The 18,811-nt window shown below is 42.4% G+C and overlaps 1 protein-coding gene across 1 annotated transcript in view; it reads right to left on the bottom strand.

Moving 5' to 3' along the window:
- Positions 1-18,460, bottom strand: part of LOC147029204 (uncharacterized) — an 87,908-nt gene extending 69,448 nt beyond the window's left edge. The window contains 2 exon segments of the mRNA XM_085876587.1: positions 3,517-3,949; positions 18,343-18,460. Of these exon segments, the coding sequence (XP_085732713.1) occupies positions 3,517-3,937 (421 nt within the window). The 5' untranslated portion in view covers positions 3,938-3,949; positions 18,343-18,460.
- Between the last annotated feature and the right edge of the window lie 351 nt (positions 18,461-18,811).

The raw sequence follows: 18,811 nt of genomic DNA, 5'->3' as shown, positions 1-18,811 counted from the left end.
ACATATATATATATATATACATATATATATATATATATATATATATATATATATATATACATACATATATATATACATACATATATATATATATATATATATATATATATATATATATATATATATATATATATATATATATATATATATATATATACATATATATATATATATATATATATACATATATATATATATATACATATACATATATATATATATATATATACATATATATATATATATACATACATATATATACATACATATATATACATACATATACATACATATACATACATATATATACATACATATACATACATATACATATATATATATATATATATATATATATATACATATACAAATACATATATATATATATATATATATATATACATACACATATATATATACATATATATATATATATATATATATATATATATATATATATATATATATATATACATATATATATATATATACATATATATATATATATATATATACATATATATATATATATACATATATATATATATATATATATATATATATATATATATATATATACATATATATATACATATATATATATATCTGCCCTTTCGGAGTTTTCCATCGTGATTTCAGATCTTACAATGTTTTTTTCACAATACTCGTTCTGTAAAATGTAAAATTAAAAAAAACAAACCTCTTTGGGAACGCCCCTAAAAATTCTTCTGAAAGGGGCGAAACCCACATGACGTCAACTGCAGAATGACAAAGGCTGCACGTTAATGACTCGGGTTGGTGGTCCACATGATTCTATTGGCTTTCTGTGAGATTCCACATTCGATTGATCAACTTAATCGCTTCGTTCATTTCTGCTTTAAAAAATTCAAACATTTGGTTTTGAATAATGGATGACGTGTACTTTGATTTGTCTGATAAGGACAGTGAGTGTGAGAGAAATGAAGGATTTTGGTCTGAATCAGATGGAGAAGTCGGATAACGTAGTCACGGGAGGTGAAGTTCAGGCCTCTGGAAATGAAATACGGCCTTAGCAGTTCGAGCCCGAAGCAGGACAAGCAGAGGAAAATGGCGATGAAATTCTCGGCGTTCATTATAATCGGGAGGACATCGAAGGAAGACTTGGCGATAACAACTGGTTCGACTAAATCCTATTTGTAATTCAATAATGTAAATTCGACTTGCATACTGCTCGATATCAGAAATATTTTAGTGACGTGACGTGACCAGCACAGCGGACATGTTGCACCACGGCAAATTAATCACAAACAAGTCCGGCGCATGTCATCGGCCGTATCTCTCCGCGCATAAAACGAAGCAATATCGCTGTCCGGATATGATGAAAACTTGTGTGCAGAACACACCTTGCGATACAATTGTCTCGATTCGTCCGATAAATCTGACGTTCTGTTGCATTTTTATTTCTTTTATTCCTACTGTCATCATGTAGCGCCAGTAGAAAACAATGAAGAAAAGAGAATCATAAAAGAAAGCTACAGCACGTCAGATTTATCAGACTCGTCAGTCAATGTCAATGCGTAAGAGTCCCGAGGCTATGAGGCCGTGTAATAGGACAGATAAATTTGTCTTTCATAGTTGTGCCAACATATTTTTCCCTGTTAATTTATTACAGCATTTTGGCTAATTGTTAATGAATAGCAAGCCAATGGAAGCAGTACCTTCACTTTAGAATAAACCCATGTATGTCGAGTGCAGCCATACCTGGCTTGCATGTACTGTATGTTGGATCGTACCGAACACGGCAGGCTGGTTTTAATGAACAATTCAACAAGCAGTCATAGACTGGTACTTACGAAATCGTCAACTTGACCTCTGACCTTGTCTAATAAAAGCTGTCTCGAGAGAAGGTAGCGATGCAAACCAGAAGTTTCTACGATGATTCTGTACCAAACCATCAAAAAATCGAATGTTTCCCCTCACTGTGACTAAGACCTTTGACCAATTTTGACCAAAATCTAATCAGCACGAGCCATCACCCTCCTGAATCACGTGGTGTAATTTGACATTGGTTGCTTCTTCCGTTCTCGAGTTATCGTGCCGACAAACAAACAAACACACACACACACACACAAACTCGAGGGGGAGCACTCGGTAGAGTGCAAAACCTCCACCGCCAATACTGCTGGGTCACTTAAGTGAACCTGATATCCTATTCATTGGAGGTCAAAATGGATCAGACTCGACGGAACCACAATTGAATAAACTAAATCGACGCGCATGTAGAAATGCCAAAAAAATAAAATCGAAATTTTTTTGTAAAAAAAGGTGCAACATTTCTTAGTTTTTTTTTTTATACTCCAACAATTTTTTTTTGGGTTGGAAATCACTGAAAACATGTAGAAATGCAAAAACAAAAATTCAAATATTTTTTCAAAATGGCCGCTATGGCGGCCATATTGGACTTTGGACCAAGTCCAAAATCTAATGGCATGATCCTTGGATCATATATAATCCCCCCACCAAGTTTCGTCAAAATCCGTCGAGGAGTTTTTCCGTAATACTGTTCATAAACAAACAAACAAAGAAACAGACAGACGGATGAAAACGGGAACCTCCGTCCATCTTCGATGGCGGAGGTTAACAAACAAACACACAAACAGATGACGGCAGTCATCAATATCCATACGAAATCTTTAGATTTCATTAGTAATAAGCTGCAAAATGTGGGTGCAGGTTTTTCACATTGTTTGATTTTAAAATTATCTCCTTGCGCCTTGAAATGATGCAATGTTAATCTTTAGTATTTTACTTGGATGTCCCTGTAAGTTTCATTTTTAATGGAAACGTTCAACAGTCACATTTAATATTTTGTGGACATGGTATAGCCCTTTATTGTGCACACATGTATTGGATTTATACAAGACTACGACAAGGTAGTAAAGGGATAAATAATTGCCTCGTGATTGTTGTGCATACACGGCTCAGAAGCAGAATTTCTTTTCCGCGAAACAATCACAGGAATTAAGACGATCAGTGAGATAGCAAACATGTGCACAATGCATTTGTACGTACTTTATACGGCGCAGGACATCTCAAGTCAATCCACTCTGTGCGAGTTTCTGCAGATGACGTGAAAGCTGCGGTTCACTGAAGTCAACTTTTTTAAGGGGAGGGGCATAGCAAGTTGTGAAAAGCACCAGAAATGTTCGAAATGTTGGTCTAATTATCCCATTTTTTATTTAAAAAAAGAAACGGGTGATTTCTTCACGAGGAAGGTCAAGTTAATATATAAATTACCAGAAAGTTTTGAGTGTCATGGGACCTTTAAATGTAATGTTAAACATGGAACACTTTGGAATGTCATGTCATTTCAAGGAAAAAACATTGACTTGGTATATCAAGAATCGAAACGTCTTCAGCAACACAAAATTGTTCCAAAAGAGATTCCATAAGTTACGGGAAAAAACACATTCATGGTTGAATAACAAGGTATTTCTTGATATGACATACTCGTGTGTAAAAAAAATAGTGACATACCAGACTTAGGTGTTAATCCATCATCCTGACAGTGGAGTTCACAGACATCACTGAAACCGATTCCATGGAAATCAGGAACATTTTCAAGCTGCACGTTTTGGAATCTGACAAACTCTTGGCAGAAGCTGGAAAGTTCTCGAACAACATTGTCTAAGTTGACGAACACACTTCCCAACAGAGAAGATCCTGCAAGCTTGACAACCTGCGGCTTCAAAAAAGATTTCATAAATTTGCAGAAGTCAGCGTACATTGCAAATTTAAATTTCTCTTTGGTGAGGGAGAGGAGCTCTGTTCGCAATGAATCGGAGTCTGCACAAGCTCGAAAAACCTTCTGATTCTCAATTCCAAGCACATTGATCACTGCTTGGGCGGTTTCTGCTCTCAGACCTTGTGATTGGAGCCATTCCAAGAAGTTGTCCATTTCACCTTTGACCTGCCAGAGACATAATGGTAATGTTAAAATATACCATCAGAGATGGGGAATCCCCCGCCATTGAAAAATAATTGAAATCAGATAAGCAGTTTTCCATTGATTACAAAAAAATATTTCAGGACGGCCGCCCGTCGGCCATCTTGTTTTCAAGATGGCCGCCCCAGTCAGCCATCTTGAATCCGGCCACGCCCAAAATCAATACTGTTCTTCCTTTTCAAGTGGTACATGTGTGACCCAAATTTCAAATCGATATGGTGAACAGTTTATGAGTTTTCTCACTCACAGCTATAAATGTTGATGCACGGATGGACGGACAGCCGGACGACCTGGGTGACAACAATATCCCCCTTCCGCCATGCGGCAGGGGATAAAAAGGAAACGTTGTACATGTTATTTTCTTTACTCTGTATTTTATCCCATCAATGTGGGGTTTACAAGAAACACTTCAAGAAACACTTCACTCTGCAAAACACACTGTTGTGCGTGTTGGGGTGGTGCTGTGGTGTCATCCACCAGAGTCTCCTCGGGTTAACCTGAGGCTGCTCCTTCGGGTGGGTGCCTGCAGTGTCCTATCCCTAAGATATGGGGATAAGCAGGCATCTACCTGGGGTATGGTCTGACAGCGACACCTGGAGTACTGGTGGAAAGCTGACACAGCGACGTGCTTCCAATGAATGAATGAATGAATTTCCCTTCGCACAGCGTGAGGCCTGATGTAATCAATCTACTACTGCCCCACATAGGGCTGGACCACACACGACACCACACGTAAGAGTTGTCTTCAGACCCCTCTCTATTTGTGCAACATTTAAAAACTTATGAGGGGGTAGCAAGTGTAGGCAGTGGTGATGGGTGTGTGGTTGATGTCGTCTGGTCTTGACCCCTAAACTGCCTCCACCCCCCTTTCCTCCTCCACCAAAATTAGTGTAATTTTTCTATTATTATTGTTTAATTTTAACCCCTTGGTGATATCCCTGCACCTGCCTCACTTTTCTCATCCCCACTCTCCCCCACCCCCAATCCTCTTGTTAAATTGAGTCGCGAGCTTGACGGATTTATTGAATCTGAATCATGGTGTCGGTCGAGCAGACATGATTGACCAAATTTGAATTGCCATCTCCTGTGCCAAATTTCCTTGTTCATACCTGTTGTATCCTGCATCGCCAAAAGAATGCGGACACCCCTTCCGATTGGTGGCTTAGGCTATTTCAGCCACACCCATTACTGACAAGCGTATAAAATCAAGCACACAGCTATGCAATCTCCATCGACAAACATTGGCAGGAGAATGGGCCATACTGAAGAGCTCAGCGATTTCAACGTGGCACCGTCATCGGATGCTACCTTTCCAACAAGTCAGTTCGTCAAATATCTGCCCTGCTCGAGCTCTCCGATCAACTTCAGTGCTGTTATTGTGGAGTGGAAACGTCTCGGAGCAATAACAGCTGAGCTGTGAAGGGGTCAGCCACACAATCTCATAGAATGGGACAACTGAATCCTGAAGTGCGAAGCACAGAAAAATTGTCCGTCGGCGGTTGCAACACTCACTACCGAGTTTCAAACCGACTCTGGAAGCAACTTCAGCACAAGCACTGTTCGTCGAGAGCTTAATGAAATGGGTTTCCATGGTCGAGCAGCCGCACACAAGCCAAAGATCACCATGTGCAATTACAAGCCGCCATTGGAGTCTGGACCAGTGGAAATGGGTTCTCTGGAGTGATGAAACACGCTTCACCATCTGGCAGTCCGATAGACAAATCAGAGTTTGGCGGATGCCAAGAGAACGCTACTTGCACAAATTCACAGTGCCAACTCTTACGTTTGGTGGAGGAGGAATAATGGTCTGGGGCTGTTTTTCGTGGTTCAAGGTGGACCCTTTCGATCCAGTGAAGTGAAATATTAACGCGACAGCATCCAATGACATTCCAGATGATATCTGTGCTTCCAACTTTGTGGAAAACAGTTTGGGGAAGGCCCTTTCCTGTTTCAACATGACCATGTTCCCGTGCACAAAGCGAAGTCCATACAGAAATGGTGTGTCGAGATCGGTGTGAAAGAACTTGACTGGTCTGCACAGAACCCTGACCTCAACCCCAAACACCTTTGGGAGAATTGGAATGCCTGCTGCAAGCCACACCGAATCACCCAACATCAGTGCCCGACCTCACCAATGCTCTTGCGGCTGATTGGAAGCAAATCACCGCAGCAATGTTCCAACATCGAGTGGAAAGCTTTTCCAGAAGAGTGGAGGCTGTGATAGCAGCAAAGGGGGAGGGGGGGAGAACCAACACCAAATAACTGCCCATGATTTTGGAATGAGATTTTGGACGAGCAGGTGTCCGCTTACAGTACTGTTGGCCATGCCTTGTATCTTCGTGGCAGGCTCACCCAAACCCATCACCCGAGGCAGTCACATGGATCACCTGCCCATAAATCTGGCCCTGGCCCCACCATCTCTATATAATAATAGGCTAATGCTGTCTGTCTGGCAAATCCTGAAACACAGAAACACTCCTTGGACAGAAATTTTAAAAATATAAGTTGCTTCAAAATAATCCAAACCTGCAGGAAAATTACAATTTTTTTCAATCAGATAAAAAAAATTTGAACCTGGGAAGTGTAGAAACTTGGGTGGTGTAGAAAGGGTGGTGTCGAAACCACCTGGGTGGTGAAGGAAGCAACAGACCGCTGTCTCGATATCTTTGCTGTTAAATATGATTTTAGAATTTCACACGATACATCCATGCGCCATCATGTGCTGCTTCATCCATCCGTTTGTGTGTAACATTCCTTCCATCCATGAAAGATATAATTTGACGACAATGTTCGTTCGGTCAAAGGGGTCCACAGGGAATTAAAAGGTATGAAGGTCGAAAGAGTAGAAAGGAGTCTCATGGTTTTCAGGGTTCGAAAGTGATGAAGTGGATCGAAAGGGTCTTGGAGGTCTCAGTGCTGCAAAAGGTGTAATGGGTTTCAAAGGGTCTTGGGAGAAAAGATTGGGGTGAATATATGCTGAATGTAACAAAAGTACACTTGGTAAACCAAGCACGGCATGCCAAGTCTGAACATCATAACATATCCCTCACTGGAGGTGAGCTTTCACAAACATTCTCGAAGCAGGATGAAGATCGTTCAAATCGCGCCACAGAGGGGATGGCTGAAAGGGATGGAAGAAAAAATAATTTGGTTGTCTTTAAAATTCCTGAATCTTCTCCAAATACTTCCAAAGTTTGGCAGAAAGCAGACTGAAAGTCTGTTGCAGAATTGATAGAGATCGGAACACAGGATGAAGGAATACATATGAATCATGACAGAAGGCTGGGGGGGGGGGGGTATTGGACATAACCAAAACGTGGGCCTCGAGTAGCACTTGTTGAGCTCAAAGATATATAAACGAAAAACAGAGTCCTCAAAAGCCTGGTGTTGGCTTCACGGTGAAGGTGGCTGGCTGAAGATCTTAGGGTTTTGAGTTTAAGCCCCTGCCAGCCATTGAATTAACACCAGTTGTGTTATTGTTAACAGCTTGTCATCCTTCTGTGGATGGAAAAATGAGTAACAATGCACTGGTAACAGAGGGCACTAAATTAGCAGCACAGTCATGCCCCCAGAAAATTATGCAACCATCAGCCACAGGCTGCACATGATAGCTCGCTCGCTTGGTCGGACAGCCAGTTCTGGGAAGAGTCTGGGTCGTTCCATTTCCTGATGATGGAGCTCACTGTGCTCTTGGGAACTTTTAACACTGTAGAAATCGTTTTATACCCTTCCCCAGATCTATACCTCCTCACAATTCTATCTCGAAGCTCTACGGACAGTTCATTGGACTTCATTTTGGAGTTTCCGCTCTGACATGAACTGTCAACTGTGGGACCTGATATAGAAAAGTGTGTTTCTTTCAAAATCATGTCCAATCAATGGAGTTGGTCACAGGTGGACTCAAATTAAGTTTTCGAGACATCTCAAGGATGACCAAAGCAAAATGGATGAACCTGAGCTCAATTTGGAGTGCCAGATCAAAGGGGTTGAATAATTTTTGACTCAAGACATTTCAAGCTTTTCATTTCTGATGAAAATGTAAAGATTTCCAAAAACATGTTTTCACTTTGTCATTACAGGGAATTTTGTGGAGATCGGTTACATAAAGAAATTAAATTTAATCCATTTTACATTGAGGCTGCAACACAACAAAATGTGAAGGGGTGTGAACACTTTCTGAAGGTACTGTCTGGTCTGGAGCTGTTTTTACGAAATCTCCCTGAGATTGATGTCATCACTTCCTCCGTACATGCAGAGTGTTATCAACACCTGGCAAGCTTTGTCACTGCATCGGGAGTCCAAAAATGTGTTTTGTAAAAAATGAAACCCTTGATTGTTCTATTCGACGTATTCATGAATTGTTCATTTTTTGTTTACAAAAATAGTTTATTTTTTGCTCACATCTGCTTTTTAACATGTTTTTTTGTGAATATATTTTTGCAATGAAAGGACATGAAAGAAAATTATCAAGTCTGTGTCTGTCTCTCCGTCAGCAAAGCCATGGGTGGTATTGGCATGTCGAAAATAATCAGTGAGTGTGTCAGTGAGTGTGTTTCCTCCATAACTCTGAAACCATGAAACCAAGTTGCACAAAACTTTGCATGCACACCAAGGGAATCCCACGGGAGTGTGTGAATGAAAAGTGGGTGTTGGGGTAAATTAAACACTTCTTTTAAAGATAATTTTGGGGGTGCTCATTCCAGAACAAACAAACAAAATAAACCTTGCAGAAATGGTGGCACACCATCTTGGTCAGCCTGCTGTCACATCGCTGGTTTAAACTGGCATTTTCTTCATCCTGCTCAAAAACACTTCAACCTGGAACTACGATCACCTCTCATGGACTAATTAAAGTGCTGTCTGTACTCAAAATCTGGCTTCGCATTGGAGGATCCAATCTTGTGGACAAAATAACTTTCAAAATATGGAGTTAAATCTGAAAAGTAAAATAAATCAGCGATTCTTTCAACTCAGTGTATTTATTTATTTAAGAAAAGGCCGTCATCCCTCCTTTTGCCATGTCGTCTTAATTCATTCCTCTCGAGAATATAGTGTCACTCCACCGGGACCTGCGATACTTGTCGGAAACCCTAAGATTTGAACAATGTTTTTTAAAATTCCCTCTGTATGAAGAACCCAGATTGCATCCATTTTGAAGTATTAAAGAAGTGTGGATGGACGTTCTGGATTTGGCGAACATTTACAGCCATTTGAACCAGAAGCATTCCCGGCTCTGCATGGCAGTTTTGAGATTTTAATGAGAGTGAGAAATCCTTTTCGTATTGTGGATTGGCTTTGGATAGGATCTGATCTCGTGGACTGAATAACTGTCAAAATCTGAAAATTTTAAGAAATCAGCAATTCTTGTAAACTCAGGACAATTATTTATTTATTTAAGAAAGGATATCGCCCCTCTTTCTGCTCTGTCGTCAAAATTCACATCTGCATTGGACAGGGTGTCACTCGAGTGCAGTGGTTCCCAACCTTTTTCTGATCGATTACCACTTGGAGGTCTCATACCGTCGCCGCATACCACATGGTTCCAGAAAAACTCGATTCGATAAGATATCAATTTTTCACAAGTAGAACACACAAATGAACCAACTGTCAACAAATAACAAAATTTAATGTGAGGGCTGCATCTGTTTCTTCTCCACCAGCTGGTCGATGCGGGGCATAACTTTCCTCACAGCACATCGGAAATCATGCCCGGGCACAGCAAGACGGTTCCGGCTCTTTGACTTGATGGTTATCATGGCTGAGAACCCCTGCTTGCACTCCCACGTCAAGGGGAAATCAGTGGCTGGGGAACAGCGTGACGGGCTAGTGTCGGGTACGAGGAGGCCATGGTCACTCAGACGTTGACAGGAGAGCATTCCTTGTGCTTCGTCTTTGCTGTCTCGTCAGCCTGGATATCTATAAGCCGCTCTTTTTCCCTGGTCCCGACAGGCAGATCGCCTGGTTCAACGGAAAACGGATTGGTGATGTCGGCACAACATGTAATGTCTGGGAAGTAATGTATCAACTCAGTCTTGAGCAGTGAGAGGTGACGGGCGATTTCTTGGGAAAATTCATCATTGGGCTCGCTCTCAAGGGAAGTCAGGAGTTTGAACATTCCGTAGCGTTTGCTCTCCACGTTCTTGATCCAGAGGTCCAACTTCCGGACAAACGATCCCAGCTTTGAGATGAAGTCTGAGACAGTGCAGGTGGGGCCTTGGAACGACAGGTTTAAGTGGTTGAAGAGCCCAAAAATGTCCAACATGTAGGCCTGTCGGATATTTAAAAAAAAACATTTTTTTTTAAAGCTTGACCCCGAAAGTGCTCGCGAACCACCTGGAAGGACATCACGTACCACAGGTTGGGAACCACTGCTCCAGTGGGACGTGCAATACTTGGAGGAAACCCAGAGATTTGAAGGATCTGGTTTTTTTTGGTTCTTTTGTATACCTTGTCGACGCTCGTATGAGACAGAAGGGGAGGGAGTGGGATGGACAAAATAGTGGGGCACAAAGACATTTGAAGATCAATGGAAGGGAGAGGGATGGGACGGGGAACATGGGGAATAGAAGATGGACATTGCAGGGACTTTCAGGAAGGAAAGCAGGGAATTTGAAGGAGGTGGGCTTGGGTGGATTATCGGGGGAAGAAACGATTGAGGATTTTGGATGCGGGATGTTTAGAGGTGGTGGTGAACAGCTGTTTTGAAGGCATGGAGGGAAGAATGGGAATGAATAGAGTGAGGGAGTTTATTCCAAAGGCAGGAAAAAAGAGGAATGAAAGAGTGAAGGTGAGCAGTGATTCGTGATTTTGGTAGTTTTACCAGAAGTGGGTTGTTGGCGGACCTTGAGCGTCCTGCGGAAATGTGGTGGGGACAAATCACAGAGAGAGCAGGGGGGGCGAGGCTGGAGAGGAGTCTGTGGAAGACAGAAAGACCACCGACCAACCTGCCGTGATTGATTAAGAGGCCCAAAGACTTAGCCTCATTGCGGGAGATGCCAATGATTTGAAATGCCTTGGTTTCTACAGCGTGAAGCCGAGAAAGGCGGGAGGCAGGAGCGCCAGCCCAGAGGGGAGAGCAGTTCTCCATCAGGCTGTGGACAAAAGCTTTGTAAGTGGTCAGGAGCTCAGGTGAGCCGAGGAAGGACCTTGCACGACGGAGGATTCCCAGTCGGCGACTGGCTTTGGAGGTGAGGTTTGAAATGTGGCTTTCCCAGGAAAGGTCATGGCAGATAGTGAGACCCAGAAGCTTGAAAGAAAGGACTTCTTCTTCTGGATTGTTGAGAAAGTGGATGGGGGGGGTTTCTAAATGGTCCTTTCGGAGAGACATAGTGAGAGTGTGAGATTTGTCCAGATTGAAAGACATGTTCCACTTGTTGGACCAGTTTGTGATTTTATCCAGATCGCAGTGAGTGAAGAAGCTGCTGCTTGCCAGTCTGAGGGATGACCGATGGTACGGCAGAGGGTGGAATAATCAGCAAAGTGATATGGAGGATTTTCCAGAGAGTCAGAGAGATCATTGATGAAAACGAGAAAAAGAACAGGGCCCAGAACGCTACCTTGAGGAACTCCAGCCTGGACAGGAAGGGGGGATGAAAGAACTCCATTTAGGGCCACACGTTGACTGCGACAGGAGAGGAAGTCTGCGAGCCATGAGTGGCGATGGCCTTGGATACCATCAGAAGAGAGTTTGGTGAGCAGGGCAGGGTGCCAGACTGTGTCAAAAGCACGTGATATATCCAGGGATACGGCTCGGATTTCCTGTCTGGCATTGAGGACCTCCATCCATTGTTGGGAGAGCAGAAGCAGCATATCCAGGGTCGAGTGACCTGGTCTGAAACCAAATTGATGATCAGAAATCAAGCCATTGGAGAAGAGGAAGGATTTGATGTCTGAAGCGATGATGGATTCCATAACCTTGCTGATGATTGGGAGAAGGCTGATGGTCTGTAGTTGCAGGGATCTGTTTTTGCACCTTTTTTGTGCAGGGCAGTGAGGTTTGCTGATTTCCAAGCAGATGGCAGATGGCCTTGAGCAAATGAGAGGGTGAATCGAACAGAGAGAAGGTGAGCAAGAGCAGAAGAGCAGGCTTTGAGGATACGTGGGCTAATGCCGTTTGGACCGGTTGCAGAATCTGAGTCAAGGTTGGACAGCAAGCTCTCCACCTTGTCAGGAGAAAAGGACACAGAGTACAGGGACAGTTGGGTGCGACTGGGTAAGGTGGGTAAATAAAGTGATGGGTTTTGGACACAAGATTAGCTGCAAACACCGAGTTTAGGCATTCAGCTTTTTCACGTGCGGTATCAGCAGTGCAGCCTTTTGAGGTAAGGGAGGGATGGAGGGGGAACAGATTTGATTAGACGCCACCAGTATTTTGAGGAGGGACAGATGTTTGAGAGTTCAGACTTGAGATGAGAAAGATGTTGTTTTCTTGCTCTCCTGAGGGTAGATACAAACTTGTTCCGAGCTTTATGGAAGGAACTGAGATTGCCCTCAGTTGGGTTTACTTTCCATGAGGCAAAGGCAAGTTGTTTCAGGACAACTGCCTCACCACAAGCTTCAGTGAACCAAGGGCTGGAGGAAGGGTAGGATAACTGAAGACGAGAGGGGATAAATCTGTGCATGAGGGAGAGCAAGTTTCTTTGAAAGAATTCCTAGGAAGAGTTGATGTAGGAGAAAGTAGAGATAGGAGACCAGTCTATAAGTTTGAGGGCTGCGTGGAGACCCTGCCAGTCGGCTTGAGTGAAATGCCAGACTCGGCGGCGGTGAGGTGGTTCTCTGATAATAGCCAGAGCAATGTCCACTTTGACAAGGACATGGTCAGAAGAACGGATTGGAGCGGAGGAAGAGCAGCAGACATTGTCATGGAAATTTGTCAAAATCAGATCCAGAAGAGATGGAGTGCCATTGATTGAGATCCGGGTAGGAAAGTTGACCGATTGAGTCAGTCCCAATGAGTCGCAGAAAGCTTTTGCTGAGGTGCCATGACAGGTGAGAGAGGTACCCACACCTAGCCAACTGGCATGATGACAATTGAAGTCGCCACATTTGAGGAAGAGAGAGTTTGGATGAGAAGATAGAAGTTGGTCCATGTTTTCAGATAGTGAGGTGTAGATGGAGTCATCACTGTAAGGTGGACGGTGCAGTACACATATAAACATGAGGTGGGAGTTGAGGGGAAGCCGTAGCCAGAGGTATTCCTGGGGGTGTGGGGGAGTGAGGGCAGTGCATGGAGAGTGAGGAATAGAGTCTTTGATGAAGAGAGCAACTCCTCTACCAGGGCGAGGCTCAGGTCTGTCAAACCGGAGGAGGGAGTAACCAGGGAGAGATACTTGGGAGTCAGACACGTCTTGGGGGAGGAAAGTTTCTGTTGGGCAGATTATGTCTGGTTTGTCAGTGGCAACCTGTATGGAAAGATCTGAAAGGTTTGAGCGAAGGCCCCGGATATTTGAGGTCCATACTTTTAATGAAGAGGAAGGGGAGGAGGCTTTGGGTGCAGGGGGTGGGGGGAGGGGGAGGGTAGGACAAGGGACTGGAGGGGAGAAAGGAGTGTTGTTGAAAGAGTGTGAGGGATTGCAGAATAGCTATGGGAGGGGGCCGAATGAGGAGGTGAAAAGGCTCTGTTTTTCTGGGGGAGAGGGGGGCAAGAGAGGGGGAAGAAGGCAGCTGAGGATTTGAGGAGGTGAAGTGAAGAGATGAAGGTGAGAGGGCAATGGAAGGAGGCAGTTTTGTGGATGGGAGGGGTGGAAACTTTGGGATGGATGAGTGAGGGGGATGAATGGTGTGAGAAAGGTGAGGGGGTAGTTTTTGAGAGAGGTGAGAGGGAGGCTTGGAGGGGGAAGAGTGGGATGGTTGCTTTGAGAGTGAGGGGTGAGAGGAGTGAGTTGGCACTGAAGTTGGAAAAAAAAGAATGGTTGATGGAAAGCGAACATTTATTGCAAACTGGGGTTATTTTAAGTTTTAGGTCAGTGATGCGATTAAACACATTTCTTGAGGGATGCAATAAAGGTGAATTCAGAGAATGGAGAGAAGAAACACTGTAACAGTTGGATTTTTTTAGGCAAGGTATGAAGGAAATTTCTAATTGAGAACAGTCTTTTTAAATAGCAGAAGAGTATTGCATTCTCATACAGTAAAGAGTACCACATGTGTGAAAGAGGAAGATGAAGCATTACAAGAGATCGTTTTTGTTATTATTATTAATGTTTGAGAGAGTTTTCAACAGATTAGGTCATGGAAGTGTTGCAGAAAAAAAAATTGAGGAAGAAGAAGAGGAGGAAGAAGAAGAGGAGCTGAAGAAGAAGAAGAAGAAGAAGAAGAAGAAGAAGAATCAGAGAAAGGGAGCAGGTTTTTTTTAACATAAGAAATAGAGTGATTAGTTGGGATGGGGGATGTTAAGAAAGTGGGAAAGATAGAAATTGAAGATAATGGGTAGAAAAAACAAATAAACATGATCGTACACTGAGGGGAACAAAGGGTTGGCCTCAGGCCTCAAGCATCCAGTTCGAGCAAGTTCGACGTAATCTCACAAAATAGCACGATTTTTGAAACAAAATCGAACTCGGAACACACAGTAACATGTAGGTGAGAAAATAAACAGTTAAAACGGGACAGATAACGACCGGAAACTTAACTTTGAGATCATCAGCAGGGAGCCCCCAAGGAGACCTGCCAATGCTCCAAACCCAGAACCAGTTTTTCAAACAGAACCTGTTTCTTAAATTCCCTCTTGAAACGGGGAAAGGAGGAGGGGGGTGGGGGTTGGATGTTGGATCTGCCGAACATTTGAACCAGAAGTATTCCTGACTCTGCAAGGCGGTTCTGACATTTTTACAAGAGAGCAGGAAATCCATAAAGTTTTCTGGAATAGCTGAAGGTTCCTTTCTTCACCGCTTTTACGTCTGGCCATGTGGTGTATATATGAAAAATCTCTCCTCCATCATCAGTGAAGTAACGGGTGGTATTTCCATGTGCAGAGTGGCATTTTGAGAGACATACGGCGTGGCCCTATGGTGTCCATACGTATCTTTTCCCAACACGGCAATGCAGAGTGAATGACGTGGTGAGGTGAAGTGAATGATAAAGTATTACGGAAGCAGCTCGATCATGTGTGGTGACTCCGAATTGTTTTAAATCACCGGCAAAATAAATAAGAAAAGGGTGTGTGTGTGTGTGTTTATATATATATATATATATGTACATTGGAGATTATACACATATTAAAGTGATGAAACACATGCGTATACACACACACACACACACACACACACACACACACACACACACACACACACACACACACACACACACACACACACACACACACACACACACACACACACACACACACACACACACACACACACACACACACCATGAATGACCACTTTCCACAGGAACATTTCGATAAATTTCCAGGTTCATCTCGTCCAATCATCTGAGAAACGAGATTTGTGCTTTGATGGGAAATGTACACGATAATGAAAGGAGGGGGGAGGGAGACAGGGTGGCGGGGGGGGGGGGCAGAGAGAAAAAACGTGGCATGATGTGAAGACAGCGTGGCAGGGAGAAGGGGACACAGCATGACGGGGAGGGGGGGACACAGTGTGGTGGGGAGGGGGGAACACAGCGTGGTGGGGAAGGGAGGGGAACACAGCGTGGTGGTTAAGGGAGGGGAACACAGCGTGGTCGGGAGGGGGGGTGGGGATGTGGGGTTCATCTCGTCCAATCATCTGAGAAACAAGATTTGTGCTTTGATGGGAAACTGAGACGATAATGAAAGGAGGGGGAGGAGGAGGGGGAGGGGGAGGGGGACTGTGTTCATGACGTTCCCAATGAGTTGTGGAATTTCAGAATAATTTCCCTGAGGAGTCCAACATCCCTGACACGGAATGTCCCCTGAAGATTAAGGAGGAATGTTACATTTTAGACCCACACGATGTTTGGGAGTTTTTAGATGATGAATTAGGTTTTTATCTCCATTCAGGTGATGAAGGTTAAATATCCCACAGAACAGGTAAAGTCGGTAATCGTACCTCGTACCCTCGTTACACCTCCTCATTTAGAGATAAAATTGGATTTACAAATTAATAATAAAAGGTTTCAGGTAGTTTTGTCGTTAAAAGGAAGAATGAGGTTTAATCCTCGTTGTACGAAGTTTCATGATGATGATTAATCGTGAACGCAGTGAGCTTCATACTTAACGCGTGCACGTGAGAGAATAGGAAACAACAACAACACAATACCCCTAGCTATTTGGATTCTGTGTCGTTGGATATGACCTTTTGCTTCCGGTTGTTGTTAAACGCTGTGCGGTGTGTTAACACGATTGGGTTTTATTTCTATCTTGTGAACATTACTGAACACGTGCACATGAGAGAATAGGAAACAACAAAATCAACACAATCCCATGGCAATTGTGAATCCGTGTCGTTGGCTATGACCATTTTGCTTCCGGTTTTTTTGTTTCTGGTTTTTTTGGTTTCCAGTTTTTGTCGTGGCGAATGATGCATGCCGGGACATAAAGGCATCGTCGGAGAGAAGAAAGACAAAAATAATATCAGACATGGTGTATATTTCCTCCACTGATTTTAATAAAGATATCTCCCGCATCATCAAAAAATAATTTTTAATCGTGATTTACGTTGTTTGATCGCTAATTCCGAAGTAACCGGAAATTGCGTATACAGTTGTGAACAAGTGGAAGGTAAAGTCAGAAGCGAATGTCAGAAGAATAGTACGTTCACTTTTAGTATTTATTTTTTAGGTGAGATCCTGTTCTCGGCGGTGTCGATTGTCCTTGTGAAGGTAACGTTGAAGGGATTTTTTTTTTTCAGATGAGATCCTGTTCTAGGCGGTGTAGTTGTTGTTGTGAAGGTAATATTATTTTTTTTAGAAGAGATCCTGTTCTTGGTGGTGCAGTTGTTGTGAAGGGAATGTTGAGGTAATATTTTTTTTTTTAGATGAGATCCTGTTCTAGGTGGTGTAGTTGTCGTTGTGAAGGTCATGTGGGGGTATATTGTTGAGGTTATATTAATTTTTTTTAGATGAGATCCTGTTCTCGGCGGTGTAGTTGTCATTGTGAAGGTAATGTTGAGGATTTGTTTTTTCAGATGAGATCCTGTTCTTGGTGGTGTAGTTGTTGTTGTGAAGGTAATGTTGAGGTAATTTTTTTTTTTTGCAGATAAGATCCTGTTCTTGGCGGTGTAATTGTTGTTGTGAAGGTAATGTTGAGGTTATATTTATTTTTGCAGATGAGATCCTGTTCCAGGCGGTGTTGTTGTTGTTGTGAAGGTAATATTTATTTTTTCATTGAAAAAAGACGGTTTAATTTAATATATTTAAGAAGCGAATGTAAGAAGAATTCTACGTTCGCTTCTCAGCTTTGCCTATTCCATATTAGCGAACGCAGTGAGCTTCATACTTAACGCATGCACGTGAGAGAATAGGAAACAACGACAACGACAACACCCCCTGGCTATTTGGAATCTGTGTCATTGGATATGACCTTTTGCTTCCCGTTGTTTTTAAACGCTGTGCGGTGTATAAACACGATTGGGTTTTATTTCTATCTTGTGAATATTACTTAACGCGTGCACATGAGAGAAGAGGAAACAACAAGCACAACAACACAAGACCCTGGCAATTGTGAATCCGTGTCGTTGGCTATGACCCTTTTGCTTCCGTTTTTTTTTTTTTTGCTTCTGTTTTTTTTTTTTTTGTTTCCGGTTTTTGTCATGGGGAATGATACATGCTGGGAGATCATGACCGGAAGTGTTTATTCAATTTATTTTTTTTCCCAAAGTGAATTTTAAACTTCCGAAAGTGATTTTTTTCATGACAGGAAGTGTTTAATTAGTATTTATCATGACCAGGAGTGATTTTGAAACTCTTTCCGGAACTTATATTTTCTTTTATTCTTGACCAGAAGTGATTAATTATTCAATTATATTTTTCTAAAGTTAATTTTAATAAAGATATCTTTCGCATCATCAAAAAAATATTTTTTAATCGTGATTTACATTATTTGTTTGCTGATCCCGAATCCAGGCCGAAGTAACCGGAAATTGCGTCAAAATCATCAGCTGTGCGGCGCAAACACGGACCACGGGAGAGTTGGTAAGTATACAGTGGTGAACACGTTTCAGGTAAAGTCAGAACCAAATGAAAGAAGAATTCTCCGTTCGCTTCTCCGCTTTGCCGATTCCATATTAAACAACGGGGTGAATAAAACAAAACGAGTGCAAAACACCTCATTAAATCAACAACCAAACACCTCAACAAACATTGAATAAAAACTCCTTTAACTTCCCTTCGTTTCCGTCATGAAGGAACAGAGAATTATTTTATATTTAAATTACCGTTTCCCTCTCTCTCTCCTCCTCTTCACATCATTTCCTCCCCGACCACGAGGACCCGGGTTGGAGAGAACAAGGTCACAGGAACATGAACCCGGAAGTTATTCCTCCTGCTTCCGGTTAACTCCTTCTTCTACTTCTACTTCTTCCTCTTCCTCTTCCTCTTTCTCGTAATCACTTTTATTTTCCTTTAAATCACTGATCTCCATTATAGTTGTTCACGACTTGTATTATTTTTCTTGTTTTGATTGTTAATGTCGATTTTATTCTTCCTCTTCTTCTTTTTGTGTTTCACGACGCGATCAGAGCCTCGAGGCCCCATTAACCCCATGAACCCAAACTCATCGATTCCAGTCAAATACATAAAATAAAACAAGTCACGGAGTTTATTCTGTTCGCCTCCATTTCCTTTATTAATTTTAAGACCGATTTACAGAGTCGATGGAGATTCTGGATCAACTGATAAAGTGTA

This window comes from Eptatretus burgeri, chromosome 4 (assembly GCF_056783735.1).
Source record: "Eptatretus burgeri isolate ZD-2024b chromosome 4, Ebu_testis_v1, whole genome shotgun sequence".
Taxonomy (NCBI): Eukaryota; Metazoa; Chordata; class Myxini; order Myxiniformes; family Myxinidae; genus Eptatretus; species Eptatretus burgeri.
Note: the sequence above shows the minus strand (reverse complement) of the source record. Positions and strands in the feature narration are given on the sequence as shown.